This window comes from Saccoglossus kowalevskii, chromosome 19 (genome assembly GCF_978046115.1).
Source record: "Saccoglossus kowalevskii chromosome 19, keSacKowa6.1, whole genome shotgun sequence".
Classification (NCBI taxonomy): domain Eukaryota; kingdom Metazoa; phylum Hemichordata; class Enteropneusta; family Harrimaniidae; genus Saccoglossus; species Saccoglossus kowalevskii.
In genome coordinates this window covers 32330440-32347288 of record NC_140659.1, presented here as the reverse complement: position 1 = coordinate 32347288, position 16849 = coordinate 32330440, and the positions used below count along the sequence as shown (strand labels likewise).

The following is a 16849-nucleotide window of genomic DNA, read 5'->3' as shown; positions in this document are numbered from 1 at the left end:
GGTATTGTGTATGTCTGTGCCTGTTATCTGACTGACTGCTGTTTAGCTGAGATTCACATAGATATAAGTACTGGTATTGTGTATGTCTGTGCCTGTTATCTGACTGACTGCTGTTTAGCAGAGATTCACATAGATATAAATACTGGTATTGTGTATGTTTGTGCCTGTTATCTGACTGACTGCTGTTTAGCAGAGATTCACATAGACATAAGTACTGGTATTGTGTATGACTGTGATCTGTAGATATTTGATAAAACACTGTCTGCTATGCATTAACCCACCATAATTTGAGTGCATTTTTGAAGACTTTAAACAAAATCTAATTTATTGACAGTGCCCTTGAAAGAGTTAAATTTTCTAAACTGCATTCCTGCTATCTTCCTCATTGCTAGAAAGAGCTGACAGTTTCTTTTTTTTTTCTTGATACTTGATAGCAGAGTACCATATGCCACCGGTAGTGTTCATACATATTCCTGAAATATTAAGAACAGTGGGTTCAACTCCACCAAATGTAAACATCCCTATCACCGTGGTTACTACACCTTTAACAACACCAACTAAACTTGTAGTCAAAGCAGAGTTTAAGGTGGTACATAGAAACAAACTATAATTTAAAACACATCCCATAGAAATTACTATTAGATATGAAGCAACAAATCCAGGTTCTGTCCATTGCGGATATGCCATTACCGCCAGGATTTCCGAAGTCACTACTGTATAAATTATGAGCAAAGGTATACATGTCACGCTATTGATGTAGAGGAACCCCACAGCTGAGATGTGTTTCTCAATTCCCATCTTCTGAATGTAAAGTAGATATAACGCTTGTGCTAGAACACAGACTCCTCCATAGATGTAGGAAATAAGGTGGAACTGAACATCTCCCAATCCTGTAAAATAAAAAGTTGATTTGTTTTCAGATGTTATAAATAATGACAATCAAAGGATATCAAAAAAAGATTTCCTTGAAACATCAATTGAATACCCAATATTCAAACCAGTGGGTAACTAAGCTATCAAGTGCTTCTCACACATGTCAATAAAATACATCAAAGAAACCTTAGAAAACAACTCTCATGTATGAAGAGTATTTGAGGCACGAAGTACAAAAGTGGAATATATCATATTTATCATATTAGACGCACAACTTTAAATCATTGACAAATATAGGCATGCCTCTGTCATTTACATTTAAGCACATGCACTTCTAATAGAGAATATTTGGAATTTAAAAACATAACTTCAAGCAATGATCTGGGCAATTCCCAGCAGCTATGTTATAAATAAATATTTTGGTAATATATCTTGGTTGACAACATCACTAGAGTACTGGTTGCATGTTCCTATCTGGTATTTGAGTATATGTAAGTAACACTTGATATTTGAGTATATGTAACTAACACTTGATATTTGAGTATATGTAAGTAACACTTGATATTTGAGTATATGTAAGTAACACTTGATATTTGAGTATATGTAAGTAACACCTAGTATTTGAGTATATGTAAGTAACACTTGATATTTGAGTATATGTAAGTAACACTTGATATTTGAGTATATGTAAGTAACACCTAGTATTTGAGTATATGTAAGTAACACTTGATATTTGAGTATATGTAAGTAACACTTGATATTTGAGTATATGTAAGTAACACTTGATATTTGAGTATATGTAAGTAACACTTGATATTTGAGTATATGTAAGTAACACCTAGTATTTGAGGATATGTAAGTAACACTTGATATTTGAATATATGTAAGTAACACTTGATATTTGAGTATATGTAAGTAACACTTGATATTTGAATATATGTAAGTAACACCTAGTATTTGAGTATATGTAAGTAACACTTGATATTTGAGTATATGTAACTAACACTTGATATTTGAGTATATGTAAGTAACACTTGATATTTGAGTATATGTAAGTAACACCTAGTATTTGAATATATGTAAGTAACACTTGATATTTGAATATATGTAAGTAACACCTAGTATTTGAATATATGTAAGTAACACCTAGTATTTTAATATATGTAAGTAACACTTGATATTTGAATATATGTAAGTAACACTTGATATTTGAATATATGTAAGTAACACTTGATATTTGAGTATATGTAAGTAACACTTGATATTTGAGTATATGTAAGTAACACTTGATATTTGAATATATGTAAGTAACACCTAGTATTTGAATATATGTAAGTAACACCTAGTATTTTAATATATGTAAGTAACACTTGATATTTGAATATATACAAGTAACACCTAGTATTTGAATATATGTAAGTAACACCTAGTATTTGAATATATGTAAGTAACACCTAGTATTTGAATATATACCAGTAACACCTAGTATTTGAATATATGTAAGTAACACCTAGTATTTGAATATATGTAAGTAACACTTGATATTCGAATATATGTAAGTAACACCTGGTATTTGAATATATGTAAGTAACACCTGGTATTTGAATATATGTAAGTAACACCTGGTATTTGAATATATGTAAGTAACACCTGGTATTTGAATATATGTAAGTAACACCTGATATTCGAATACAGGTAAGTAACACCTGATATTCGAATATAGGTAAGTAACACCTAATATTTGAATATATGTAAGTAACACCTGATATTCGAATACAGGTAAGTAACACCTGATATTTGAATATATGTAAGTAACACCTAATATTTGAATATATGTAAGTAACACCTGGTATTTGAATATATGTAAGTAACACCTAATATTTGAATATATGTAAGTAACACCTAGTATTTGAATATATGTAAGTAACACCTAGTATTTTAATATATGTAAGTAACACTTGATATTTGAATATATACCAGTAACACCTAGTATTTGAATATATGTAAGTAACACCTAGTATTTGAATATATGTAAGTAACACTTGATATTCGAATATATGTAAGTAACACCTAATATTCGAATACAGGTAAGTAACACCTGATATTCGAATATAGGTAAGTAACACCTAATATTTGAATATATGTAAGTAACACCTTGTATTTGAATATATGTAAGTAACACCTGGTATTTGAATATATGTAAGTAACACCTAATATTTGAATATATGTAAGTAACACCTAGTATTTGAATATATGTAAGTAACACCTAGTATTTTAATATATGTAAGTAACACTTGATATTTGAATATATACCAGTAACACCTAGTATTTGAATATATGTAAGTAACACCTAGTATTTGAATATATGTAAGTAACACTTGATATTCGAATATATGTAAGTAACACCTGGTATTTGAATATATGTAAGTAACACCTGGTATTCGAATATATGTAAGTAACACCTGATATTCGAATACAGGTAAGTAACACCTGATATTCGAATATAGGTAAGTAACACCTAATATTTGAATATATGTAAGTAACACCTTGTATTTGAATATATGTAAGTAACACCTTGTATTTGAATATATGTAAGTAACACCTAATATTTGAATATATGTAAGTAACACCTAGTATTTGAATATATGTAAGTAACACCTAGTATTTGAATATATGTAAGTAACACCTAATATTTGAATATATGTAAGTAACACCTAGTATTTGAATATATGTCAGTAACACCTAATATTTGAATATATGTAAGTAACACCTAGTATTTGAATATATGTCAGTAAGACTTAGTATTTGAATTTATGTAAGTAACACCTGACATTCGAGTATAGGTAAGTAACATCTAGTATTTGAATATATGTAAGTAACACATAATATTTGAATATATGTAAGTAACACCTAATATTTGAATATATGTAAGTAACACCTAGTATTTGAATATATGTAAGTAACACATGGTATTTGAATATATGTAAGTAACACCTAGTATTTGAATATATGTAAGTAACACCTGGTATTTGAATATATGTAAGTAACACCTAGTATTTGAATATATGTAAGTAACACTTGATATTCGAATATATGTAAGTAACACCTGGTATTTGAATATATGTAAGTAACACCTGGTATTTGAATATATGTAAGTAACACCTGGTATTTGAATATATGTAAGTAACACCTGATATTCGAATACAGGTAAGTAACACCTGATATTCGAATATAGGTAAGTAACACCTAATATTTGAATATATGTAAGTAACACCTTGTATTTGAATATATGTAAGTAACACCTGGTATTTGAATATATGTAAGTAACACCTAATATTTGAATATATGTAAGTAACACCTAGTATTTGAATATATGTAAGTAACACCTAGTATTTTAATATATGTAAGTAACACTTGATATTTGAATATATACCAGTAACACCTAGTATTTGAATATATGTAAGTAACACCTAGTATTTGAATATATGTAAGTAACACTTGATATTCGAATATATGTAAGTAACACCTGGTATTTGAATATATGTCAGTAAGACCTAGTATTTGAATTTATGTAAGTAACACCTGACATTCGAGTATAGGTAAGTAACATCTAGTATTTGAATATATGTAAGTAACACCTAATATTTGAATATATGTAAGTAACACCTAATATTTGAATATATGTAAGTAACACCTAGTATTTGAATATATGTAAGTAACACATGGTATTTGAATATATGTAAGTAACACCTAGTATTTGAATATATGTAAGTAACACCTGGTATTTGAATATATGTAAGTAACACCTAGTATTTGAATATATGTAAGTAACACCTAATATTTGAATATATGTAAGTAACACCTAGTATTTGAATATATGTAAGTAACACCTAGTATTTGAATATATGTAAGTAACACCTAATATTTGAATATATGTAAGTAACACCTAGTATTTGAATATATGTAAGTAACACATGGTATTTGAATATATGTAAGTAACACCTAGTATTTGAATATATGTAAGTAACACCTGGTATTTGAATATATGTAAGTAACACCTAATATTTGAATATATGTAAGTAACACCTAGTATTTGAATATATGTAAGTAACACCTGGTATTCGAATATAGGTAAGTAACACCAGGTATTTGAATATACGTAAGTAACACCTGGTATTTGAATATATGTAAGTAACACCTGATATTCGAATATAGGTAAGTAACATCTTGTATTTGAATATATGTAAGTAACACCACGTATTTGAATATATGTAAGTAACACCTGGTAATTGAATATATGTAAGTAACACCTGGTATTCGAATATATGTAAGTAACACCTGATATTCGAATACAGGTAAGTAACATCTAGTATTTGAATATATGTAAGTAACACCTAGTATTTGAATATATGTAAGTAACACCTGGTATTTGAATATATGTAAGTAACACCTAGTATTTGAATATATGTAAGTAACACCTATTATTTGAATATATGTAAGTAACACCTAATATTTGAATATATGTAAGTAACACCTAGTATTTGAATATATGTAAGTAACATCTAGTATTTGAATATATGTAAGTAACACCAGGTATTTGAATATATGTAAGTAACACCTGGTATTTGAATATATGTAAGTAACACCTGATATTCGAATACAGGTAAGTAACACCTGATATTCGAATATAGGTAAGTAACATCTAGTATTTGAATATATGTAAGTAACACCTAATATTTGAATATATGTAAGTAACACCTGGTATTTGAATATATGTAAGTAACACCTAATATTTGAATATATGTAAGTAACACCTAGTATTTGAATATATGTAAGTAACACCTAGTATTTTAATATATGTAAGTAACACTTGATATTTGAATATATACCAGTAACACCTAGTATTTGAATATATGTAAGTAACACCTAGTATTTGAATATATGTAAGTAACACTTGATATTCGAATATATGTAAGTAACACCTGGTATTTGAATATATGTAACACCTGGTATTTGAATATATGTAAGTAACACCTAATATTCGAATACAGGTAAGTAACACCTGATATTCGAATATAGGTAAGTAACACCTAATATTTGAATATATGTAAGTAACACCTTGTATTTGAATATATGTAAGTAACACCTGGTATTTGAATATATGTAAGTAACACCTAGTATTTGAATATATGTAAGTAACACCTGATATTCGAATACAGGTAAGTAACACCTGATATTCGAATATAGGTAAGTAACACCTAATATTTGAATATATGTAAGTAACACCTTGTATTTGAATATATGTAAGTAACACCTGGTATTTGAATATATGTAAGTAACACCTAATATTTGAATATATGTAAGTAACACCTGATATTCGAATACAGGTAAGTAACACCTGATATTCGAATATAGGTAAGTAACACCTAATATTTGAATATATGTAAGTAACACCTTGTATTTGAATATATGTAAGTAACACCTGGTATTTGAATATATGTAAGTAACACCTAATATTTGAATATATGTAAGTAACACCTAGTATTTGAATATATGTAAGTAACACCTAGTATTTGAATATATGTAAGTAACACCTAGTATTTTAATATATGTAAGTAACACTTGATATTTGAATATATACCAGTAACACCTAGTATTTGAATATATGTAAGTAACACCTAGTATTTGAATATATGTAAGTAACACTTGATATTCGAATATATGTAAGTAACACCTGGTATTTGAATATATGTAACACCTGGTATTTGAATATATGTAAGTAACACCTAGTATTTGAATATATGTAAGTAACACCTGATATTCGAATACAGGTAAGTAACACCTGATATTCGAATATAGGTAAGTAACACCTAATATTTGAATATATGTAAGTAACACCTTGTATTTGAATATATGTAAGTAACACCTGGTATTTGAATATATGTAAGTAACACCTGGTATTCGAATATATGTAAGTAACACCTGATATTCGAATACAGGTAAGTAACACCTGATATTCGAATATAGGTAAGTAACACCTAATATTTGAATATATGTAAGTAACACCTTGTATTTGAATATATGTAAGTAACACCTGGTATTTGAATATATGTAAGTAACACCTAATATTTGAATATATGTAAGTAACACCTAGTATTTGAATATATGTAAGTAACACCTAGTATTTGAATATATGTAAGTAACACCTAGTATTTTAATATATGTAAGTAACACTTGATATTTGAATATATACCAGTAACACCTAGTATTTGAATATATGTAAGTAACACCTAGTATTTGAATATATGTAAGTAACACTTGATATTCGAATATATGTAAGTAACACCTGGTATTTGAATATATGTAAGTAACACCTGGTATTCGAATATATGTAAGTAACACCTGATATTCGAATACAGGTAAGTAACACCTGATATTCGAATATAGGTAAGTAACACCTAATATTTGAATATATGTAAGTAACACCTTGTATTTGAATATATGTAAGTAACACCTGGTATTTGAATATATGTAAGTAACACCTAATATTTGAATATATGTAAGTAACACCTAGTATTTGAATATATGTAAGTAACACCTAGTATTTGAATATATGTAAGTAACACCTAATATTTGAATATATGTAAGTAACACCTAGTATTTGAATATATGTCAGTAACACCTAATATTTGAATATATGTAAGTAACACCTAGTATTTGAATATATGTCAGTAAGACCTAGTATTTGAATTTATGTAAGTAACACCTGACATTCGAGTATAGGTAAGTAACATCTAGTATTTGAATATATGTAAGTAACACCTAATATTTGAATATATGTAAGTAACACCTAATATTTGAATATATGTAAGTAACACCTAGTATTTGAATATATGTAAGTAACGCATGGTATTTGAATATATGTAAGTAACACCTAGTATTTGAATATATGTAAGTAACACCTGGTATTTGAATATATGTAAGTAACACCTAGTATTTGAATATATGTAAGTAACACCTGGTATTTGAATATATGTAAGTAACACCTAGTATTTGAATATATGTAAGTAACACCTAGTATTTGAATATATGTAAGTAACACCTAATATTTGAATATATGTAAGTAACACCTAGTGTTTGAATATATGTCAGTAACACCTAATATTTGAATATATGTAAGTAACACCTAGTATTTGAATATATGTAAGTAACACCTAGTATTTGAATATATGTAAGTAACACCTGACATTCGAGTATAGGTAAGTAACATCTAGTATTTGAATATATGTAAGTAACACCTAATATTTGAATATATGTAAGTAACACCTAATATTTGAATATATGTAAGTAACACCTAGTATTTGAATATATGTAAGTAACACATGGTATTTGAATATATGTAAGTAACACCTAGTATTTGAATATATGTAAGTAACACCTGGTATTTGAATATATGTAAGTAACACCTAATATTTGAATATATGTAAGTAACACCTAGTATTTGAATATATGTAAGTAACACCTGGTATTCGAATATAGGTAAGTAACACCAGGTATTTGAATATACGTAAGTAACACCTGGTATTTGAATATATGTAAGTAACACCTGATATTCGAATATAGGTAAGTAACATCTTGTATTTGAATATATGTAAGTAACACCAGGTATTTGAATATATGTAAGTAACACCTGGTAATTGAATATATGTAAGTAACACCTGGTATTCGAATATATGTAAGTAACACCTGATATTCGAATACAGGTAAGTAACATCTAGTATTTGAATATATGTAAGTAACACCTAGTATTTGAATATATGTAAGTAACACCTGGTATTTGAATATATGTAAGTAACACCTAGTATTTGAATATATGTAAGTAACACCTATTATTTGAATATATGTAAGTAACACCTAATATTTGAATATATGTAAGTAACACCTAGTATTTGAATATATGTAAGTAACATCTAGTATTTGAATATATGTAAGTAACACCAGGTATTTGAATATATGTAAGTAACACCTAGTATTTGAATATATGTAAGTAACACCTGGTATTTGAATATATGTAAGTAACATCTAATATTCAAATATAGGTAAGTAACATCTAGTATTTGAATATATGTAAGTAACACCTAATATTTGAGTATATGTAAGTAACACCTGGTATTTGAATATATGTAAGTAACACCTGGTATTTGAATATATGTAAGTAACACCTGGTATTTGAATATATGTAAGTAACACCTAGTATTTGAATATATGTAAGTAACACCTGGTATTTGAATATATGTAAGTAACATCTAATATTCAAATATAGGTAAGTAACATCTAGTATTTGAATATATGTAAGTAACACCTAATATTTGAATATATGTAAGTAACACCTAGTATTTGAATATAGGTAAGTAACACCTGGTATTTAAATATATGTAAGTAACACCTGATATTTGAATATATGTAAGTAACACCTAGTATTTGAATATATGTAAGTAACACCTAGTATTTGAATATATGTAAGTAACACCTAGTATTTGAATATATGTAAGTAACACCTAGTATTTGAATATATGTAAGTAACACCTGGTATTTGAATATATGTAAGTAAGATCTAATATTCAAATATAGGTAAGTAACATCTAGTATTTGAATATATGTAAGTAACACCTAATATTTGAATATATGTAAGTAACACCTAGTATTTGAATATAGGTAAGTAACACCTGGTATTTGAATATATGTAAGTAACACCTGATATTTGAATATATGTAAGTAACACCTGATATTTGAATACATGTAAGTAACACCTAGTATTTGAATATATATAAGTAACACCTATTATTTGAATATATGTAAGTAACACCAGATATTTGAATATATGTAACACATAGTATTTGAATACAATGTATATGTAAGTAACACCTGGTATTTGAATATATGTAAGTAACACCTGGTATTTGAATATATGTAAGTAACACTTGATATTTGAATATATACAAGTAACACCTGGTATTTTAATATATATAAGTAACACCTGGTATTTGAATATATGTAAGTAACACCTAGTATTTGAACATATGTAAGTAACACTTGATATTTCAATATGAGAATGTCTGAAATATTATGTAAAAAACAGAAAAAAAAGAAAGAAAATGACCCAGTTGGCATTTTGAATCAAAACTTGAAAAAAAGGAACCCTTCATGTTCAGCCATCATACCAAGTCTGTGTAGAATATTGTCCAACACATGTTCGAACAAGTGACTATGGATCATAATCCTATAATAGTATATATCAACATAATCAGCTTAGGCAAAGGCAATATGCATTAAAAAAATAATTCTCATTTTATTATCATTGTCTCTCAACAAATTCTCAAAGCACTTTACTTGTGTTCAATCAATATACAGAAAATAGGGTTAAACTATTGTACCAATGCATTTATAAATTTAAAAAAAAACCTGCTGCTGTTTTTTTAGAGTACATAATAACAATGTTTCAGAAAAAAGAACTTTAAAATATCAGTTAATTTGCACAACTCACGCAAGTTTATTTCTCACTGGTCAAATACTTCAGATATGCAAAAAATGGGTGCAATGTGCATCTGTAACTAAGCATGTTCAACTATCATTTACCAAATGTGGAGAAAATTGAATGATGTACATGCAAATTATGATTGTTTGTTATTTTAAATTCAGCTATTTGGTCAAAAAAAACTCGATGAGCAGCCTACAATGGGAGACAAACCTGGTGAGCAGCCTACAATGGGAGACAAACACAGTGAGCAGCCTACTATGGGAGACAAACACAGTGAGCAGCCTACTATGGGAGACAAACACAGTGAGCAGCCTACTATGGGAGACAAACCCAGTGAGCAGCCTACTATTGGAGACGAACTCGGTGAGAAGCCTATGTATTATGGGAGACAAACCCGGTGACCAGCCTACTATGAGAGACAAACCAAGTGAGCAGCCTACTATGGTGACAAACTCGGTGAGCGTACTACTAAGGAGACAAACCCAGTGAGCAGCCTATTATGGGAGACAAACCCGGTGAGCAGCCTACAATGGGAGACAAACCTGGTGAGCAGCCTCCTATGGGAGACAAACCCAGTGAGCAGCCTACTATGGGAGACAAACCCAGCAAGCAGCCTACTATGGAAGACTAACAAAGTAAGCAGCCTACTATACGAGACAGACCCAGTGAGCAGCCTACTATAGGAGACAAACCCGGTGAGCAGCCTACTATGGGAGACAAACCTGATGAGCAGCCTACTATGGGAGACAAACCCAGTGAGCAGCCTACTATGGGAGAAAAACCCGGTGAGCAGCCAACTATTGGACACAAACCCAGTGAGCAGCCTACTATGGGAGACAAACCTGGTGAGTAGCCTACTATGGGAGACAAACCCAGTGAGCAGCCTTTTATGGGAGACTAACCCGGTGAGCAGCCTACTATCGGGACAAACCCGGTGAGCAGCCTACAATGTGAGACAAACCTGGTGAGTAGCCTATTATTGGAGACAAACTGTGAGTAGCCTACTATGGAAGACAAACCCGTTGAGCAGCCTAGTATTGGAGACGAACTCGGTGAGCAGCCTATTTATTATGGGAGACAAACCCGGTGACCAGCCTACTATGAGAGACAAACCAAGTGAGCAGCCTACTATGGTGACAAACTCGGTGAGCGTACTACTAAGGAGACAAACCCAGTGAGCAGCCTATTATGGGAGACAAACCCGGTGAGCAGCCTACAATGGGAGACAAACCTGGTGAGCAGCCTCCTATGGGAGACAAACCCAGTGAGCAGCCTACTATGGGAGACAAACCCAGCAAGCAGCCTACTATGGAAGACTAACAAAGTAAGCAGCCTACTATACGAGACAGACCCAGTGAGCAGCCTACTATAGGAGACAAACCCGGTGAGCAGCCTACTATGGGAGACAAACCTGATGAGCAGCCTACTATGGGAGACAAACCCAGTGAGCAGCCTACTATGGGAGAAAAACCCGGTGAGCAGCCAACTATTGGAGACAAACCCAGTGAGCAGCCTACTATGGGAGACAAACCTGGTGAGTAGCCTACTATGGGAGACAAACCCAGTGAGCAGCCTTTTATGGGAGACTAACCCGGTGAGCAGCCTACTATCGGGACAAACCCGGTGAGCAGCCTACAATGTGAGACAAACCTGGTGAGTAGCCTATTATTGGAGACAAACTCTGTGAGTAGCCTACTATGGGAGACAAACTCGGTGAGCAGCCTACTATGGGAGACAAACCTGGTGAGTAGCCTATTATTGGAGACAAACTCTGTGAGTAGCCTACTATGGGAGACAAACTCGGTGAGCAGCCTACTATGGGAGACAAACCTGGTGAGTAGCCTATTATTGGAGACAAACTGTGAGTAGCCTACTATGGAAAGACAAACCCGTTGAGCAGCCTAGTATTGGAGATGAACTCTGAGCAGCCTATTTATTATGGGAAAAAACCTGGTGACCAGCCTACTATGAGAGACAAACCAAGTGAGTAGCCTACTTTGGGGACAAACTCGGTGAGCAGACTACAGAGACAAACCCAGTGAGCAGCCTATTATGGGAAACAAACCCGGTGAGCAGCCTACAATGGGAGACAAACCTGGTGAGCAGCCTCCTATGGGAGACAAACCTAGTCAGCAGCCTACTATGGGAGACAAACCCAGCGAGCAGCCTACTATGGAAGACTAACAAAGTAAGCAGCCTACTATACGAGACAACCCCAGTGAGCAGCCTACTATAAGAGACAGACCCAGTGAGCAGCCTACTATGGGAGACAAACCCGGTGAGCAGCCTACTATGGGAGACACACCTGATGAGCAGCCTACTATGGGAGACAAACCCGATGAGCAGCCTACAATGGGAGACAAACCTGGTGAGCAGAATACTATGAGAGACAACCCCAGTGAGCAGCCTACTATAAGAGACAGACCCAGTGAGCAGCCTACTATGGAGACAAACCCGGTGAGCAGCCTACTATGGGAGACAAACCTGATGAGCAGCCTACTATGGGAGACAAACCCGATGAGCAGCCTACAATGGGAGACAAATCTGGTGAGCAGAGTACTATGGGAGACAAACCCAGTGAGCAGCCTACTATGGGAGACAAACCTGGTGAGCAGCCTACTATGGGAGACAAACCCAGTGAGCAGCCTACTATGGGAGACAAACCCAGCGAGCAGCCTACTATGGAAGACGAACAAAGTAAGCAGCCTACTATACGAGACAACCCCAGTGAGCAGCCTACTATAAGAGACAGACCCAGTGAGCAGCCTACTATGGAAGACAAACCCGGTGAGCAGCCTATTATGGGAGACAAACCTGGTGAGTAGTCTATTATTGGAGACAAACTCTGTGAGTAACCTATTATGGAAGACAAACCCATTGAGCAGCCTACAATTGGAGACGAACTCGGTGAGCAGCCTATTTATTATGGGAGACGAACCCGGTGAACAGCCTACTATGAGAGACAAACCCAGTGAGCAGCCTAATATGAAAGACAAACCAAGTGAGCAGCCTACTATGGGGACAAACTCGGTGAGCAGCCTACTAAGGGATACAAACCCAGTGAGCAGCCTATTATGGGAGACAAACCCGGTGAGCAGCCTACTGAGGGGACAAACCCAGTGAGCAGCCTACTATGGGAGACAAACCCAGTGAGCAGCCTACTATGAGAGACAAACCCAGTGAGCAGCCTAATATGAAAGACAAACCCGGTGACCAGCCTACTAAGAGAGACAAAGACAGTGAGCAGCCTACTATGGGAGACAAACCCAGTGAGCAGCCTATTATGGGAGACAAACTCGGTGAGCAGCCTACTAAGGGAACAAACTCGGTGAGCAGCCTACTATGGGAGACAAACCCAGTGAGCAGCGTATTATGAGAGATAAACCCGGTGAGCAGCCTACTATGGTGGTACAAACCAAGTGAGCAGCCTACTATGGGGACAAACTCGGTGAGCGGACTACTAAGGAGACAAACCCAGTGAGCAGCCTATTATGGGAGACAAACCCGGTGAGCAGCCTACAATGGGAGACGAACCTGGTGAGCAGCCTCCTATGGGAGACAAACCCAGTCAGCAGCCTACTATGGGAGACAAACCCAGCGAGCAGCCTACTATGGAAGACTAACAAAGTAAGCAGCCTACTATACGAGACAACCCAAGTGAGCAGCCTACTATAAGAGACAGACCCAGTGAGCAGTCTACTATGGGAGACAAACCCGGTGAGCAGCCTACTATGGGAGACAAACCTGATGAGCAGCCTACTATGGAAGACAAACCCGGTGAGCAGCCTACTATGGGAACAAAACCGGTGAGCAGCCTACTATGGGAGACAAACTCGGAGAGCAGCCTACTATGGGAGACAAACCCAGAGAGCAGCCTATTATGGGAGAAAACCCGGTGCGCAGCCTACTGAGGAGACAAACCCAGTGAGCAGCCTACTATGGGAGACAAACCCAGTGACCAGCCTACTATGAGAGACAAACCCAATGAGCAGACTAATATGAGGACAAACTCGGTGAGCGGACTACTGAGGCAAACCCAGTGAGCAGCCTATTATGGGAGACAAACCCAGTGAGCAGCCTACAATGGGAGACAAACCCAGTGAGCAGCCTATTATGGGAGACTAACCCGGTGAGCAGCCTACTATGGGGACAAACCCAGTGAGCAGCCTACTATGGGAGACAAACCTGGTGAGTAGCCTACTATGGGAGACAAACCCAGTGAGCAGCCTTTTATGGGAGACTAACCCGGTGAGCTGCATACTATGGGGACAAACCCAGTGAGCAGCCTACTATGGGAGACAAACCTGGTGAGTAGCTTATTATTGGAGACAAACTCTGTGAGTAGCCTACAATGGGAGACAAACTCTGTGAGCAGCCTACTATGGGAGACAAACCCGTTGAGCAGCCTACTATTGGAGACGAACTCAGTGAGAAGCCTATTTATTATGGGAGACAAACCAGGTGACCAGCCTACTATGAGAGACAAACCCAGTGAGCAGCCTAATATGTAAGACAAACCCAGTGAGCAGCCTACTATGGGTACAAACCCGGTGAGCAGCCTACAATGTGAGACAAACCTGGTGAGTAGCCTATTATTGGAGACAAACTCCGTGAGTAGCCGACTATGGGAGACAAACTCGGTGAGCAGCCTACTATGGGGACAAACCCGGTGAGCAGCCTACTATAGGGACAAACCTAGAGAGCAGCCTACTATTGGAGACAAACTCGGAGAGCAGCCTACTATGGGAGACAAACCTGGTGAGTAGCCTATTATTGGAGACAAACTGTGGGTAGCGTACTATGGAAAGACAAACCCATTGACCAGCCTAGTATTGGAGACGAACTCGGTGAGCAGCCTATTTATTATGGGAGACAAACCCGGTGACCAGCCTACTATGAGAGACAAACCAAGTGAGCAGCCAACTATGGGGACAAACTCGGAGAGCGGACTACTGAGACAAACCCAGTGAGCAGCCTATTATGGGAGACAAACCCGGTGAGCAGCCTACAATGGGAGACAAACCTGGTGAGCAGCCTCCTATGGGAGACAAACCCAGTCAGCAGCCAACTATGGGAGACAACCCCAGTGAGCAGCCTACTATAAGAGACAGACCCAGTGAGCAGCCTACTATGGAGACAAACCCGGTGAGCAGCCTACTATGGGAGACACACCTGATGAGCAGCCTACTATGGGAGACAAACCCGATGAGCAGCCTACAATGGGAGACAAACTCGGAGAGCAGCCTACTATGGGAGACAAACCTGGTGAGTAGTCTATTATTGGAGACAAACTCTGTGAGTAGCCTATTATGGAAGACAAACCCGTTGAGCAGCCTACAATTGGAGACGAACTCGATGAGCAGCATTTATTATGGGAGACAAACCCGGTGAGCAGCCTAATATGAAAGACAAGCCAAGTGAGCAGCCTACTATGGGGACAAACTCGGTGAGCAGCCTACAATGTGAGACAAACCTGGTGAGTAGCCTATTATTGGAGACAAACTCTGTGAGTAGCCTACTATGGGAGACAAACTCGGAGAGCAGCCTACTATGGGAGACAAACCTGGTGAGTAGTCTATTATTGGAGACAAACTGTGAGTAGCCTACTATGGAAGACAAACCTGTTGAGCAGCCTACAATTGGAGACGAACTCGGTGAGCAGCCTATTTATTATGGGAGACAAACCCGGTGAACAGCCTACTATGAGAGACAAACCCAGTGAGCAGCCTAATATGAAAGACAAACCAAGTGAGCAGTCTACTATGGGGACAAACTCGGTGAGCAGCCTACTAAGGGAGACAAACCCAGAGAGCAGCCTATTATGGGAGAAAACCCGGTGCGCAGCCTACTGAGGAGACAAACCCAGTGAGCAGCCTACTATGGGAGACAAACCCAGTGACCAGCCTATGAGAGACAAACCCAATGAGCAGACTAATATGAGGACAAACTCGGTGAGCGGACTACTGAGGCAAACCCAGTGAGCAGCTTATTATGGGAGACAAACCCGGTGAGCAGCCTACAATGGGAGACAAACCCAGTGAGCAGCCTACTATGGGAGACAAACCCGGTGAGCAGCCAACTATTGGAGACAAACCCAGTGAGCAGCCTATTATGGGAGACTAACCCGGTGAGCAGCCTACTATGGGGACAAACCCAGTGAGCAGCCTACTATGGGAGACAAACCTGGTGAGTAGCCTACTATGGGAGACAAACCCAGTGAGCAGCCTTTTATGGGAGACTAACCCGGTGAGCTGCATACTATGGGGACAAACCCAGTGAGCAGCCTACTATGGGAGACAAACCTGGTGAGTAGCTTATTATTGGAGACAAACTCTGTGAGTAGCCTACAATGGGAGACAAACTCTGTGAGCAGCCTACTATGGGAGACATACCCGTTGAGCAGCCTACTATTGGAGACGAACTCAGTGAGAAGCCTAT

General features: G+C 35.9%; 1 protein-coding gene across 4 annotated transcripts in view; it reads right to left on the bottom strand.

Annotated features, from left to right (window-relative positions):
* Positions 1-296: 296 nt before the first annotated feature.
* The window catches only part of LOC102802775 (uncharacterized), a 44329-nt gene continuing 27776 nt past the window's right edge, over positions 297-16849 (bottom strand). Inside the window, exons 2-3 of one of the 4 annotated variants that reach the window (XM_085493506.1) lie at positions 741-890; positions 297-473 (exon numbers count right to left, since the gene is read on the bottom strand). In XM_085493506.1, coding sequence (XP_085349632.1) covers positions 472-473; positions 741-890 — 152 coding nt within the window. In that variant the 3' untranslated portion in view covers positions 297-471. Of the gene's footprint in view, positions 891-16849 lie in introns of all 4 variants that reach the window. The other 3 variants (XM_085493503.1, XM_085493505.1, XM_085493502.1) reach the window with 3 other exon arrangements.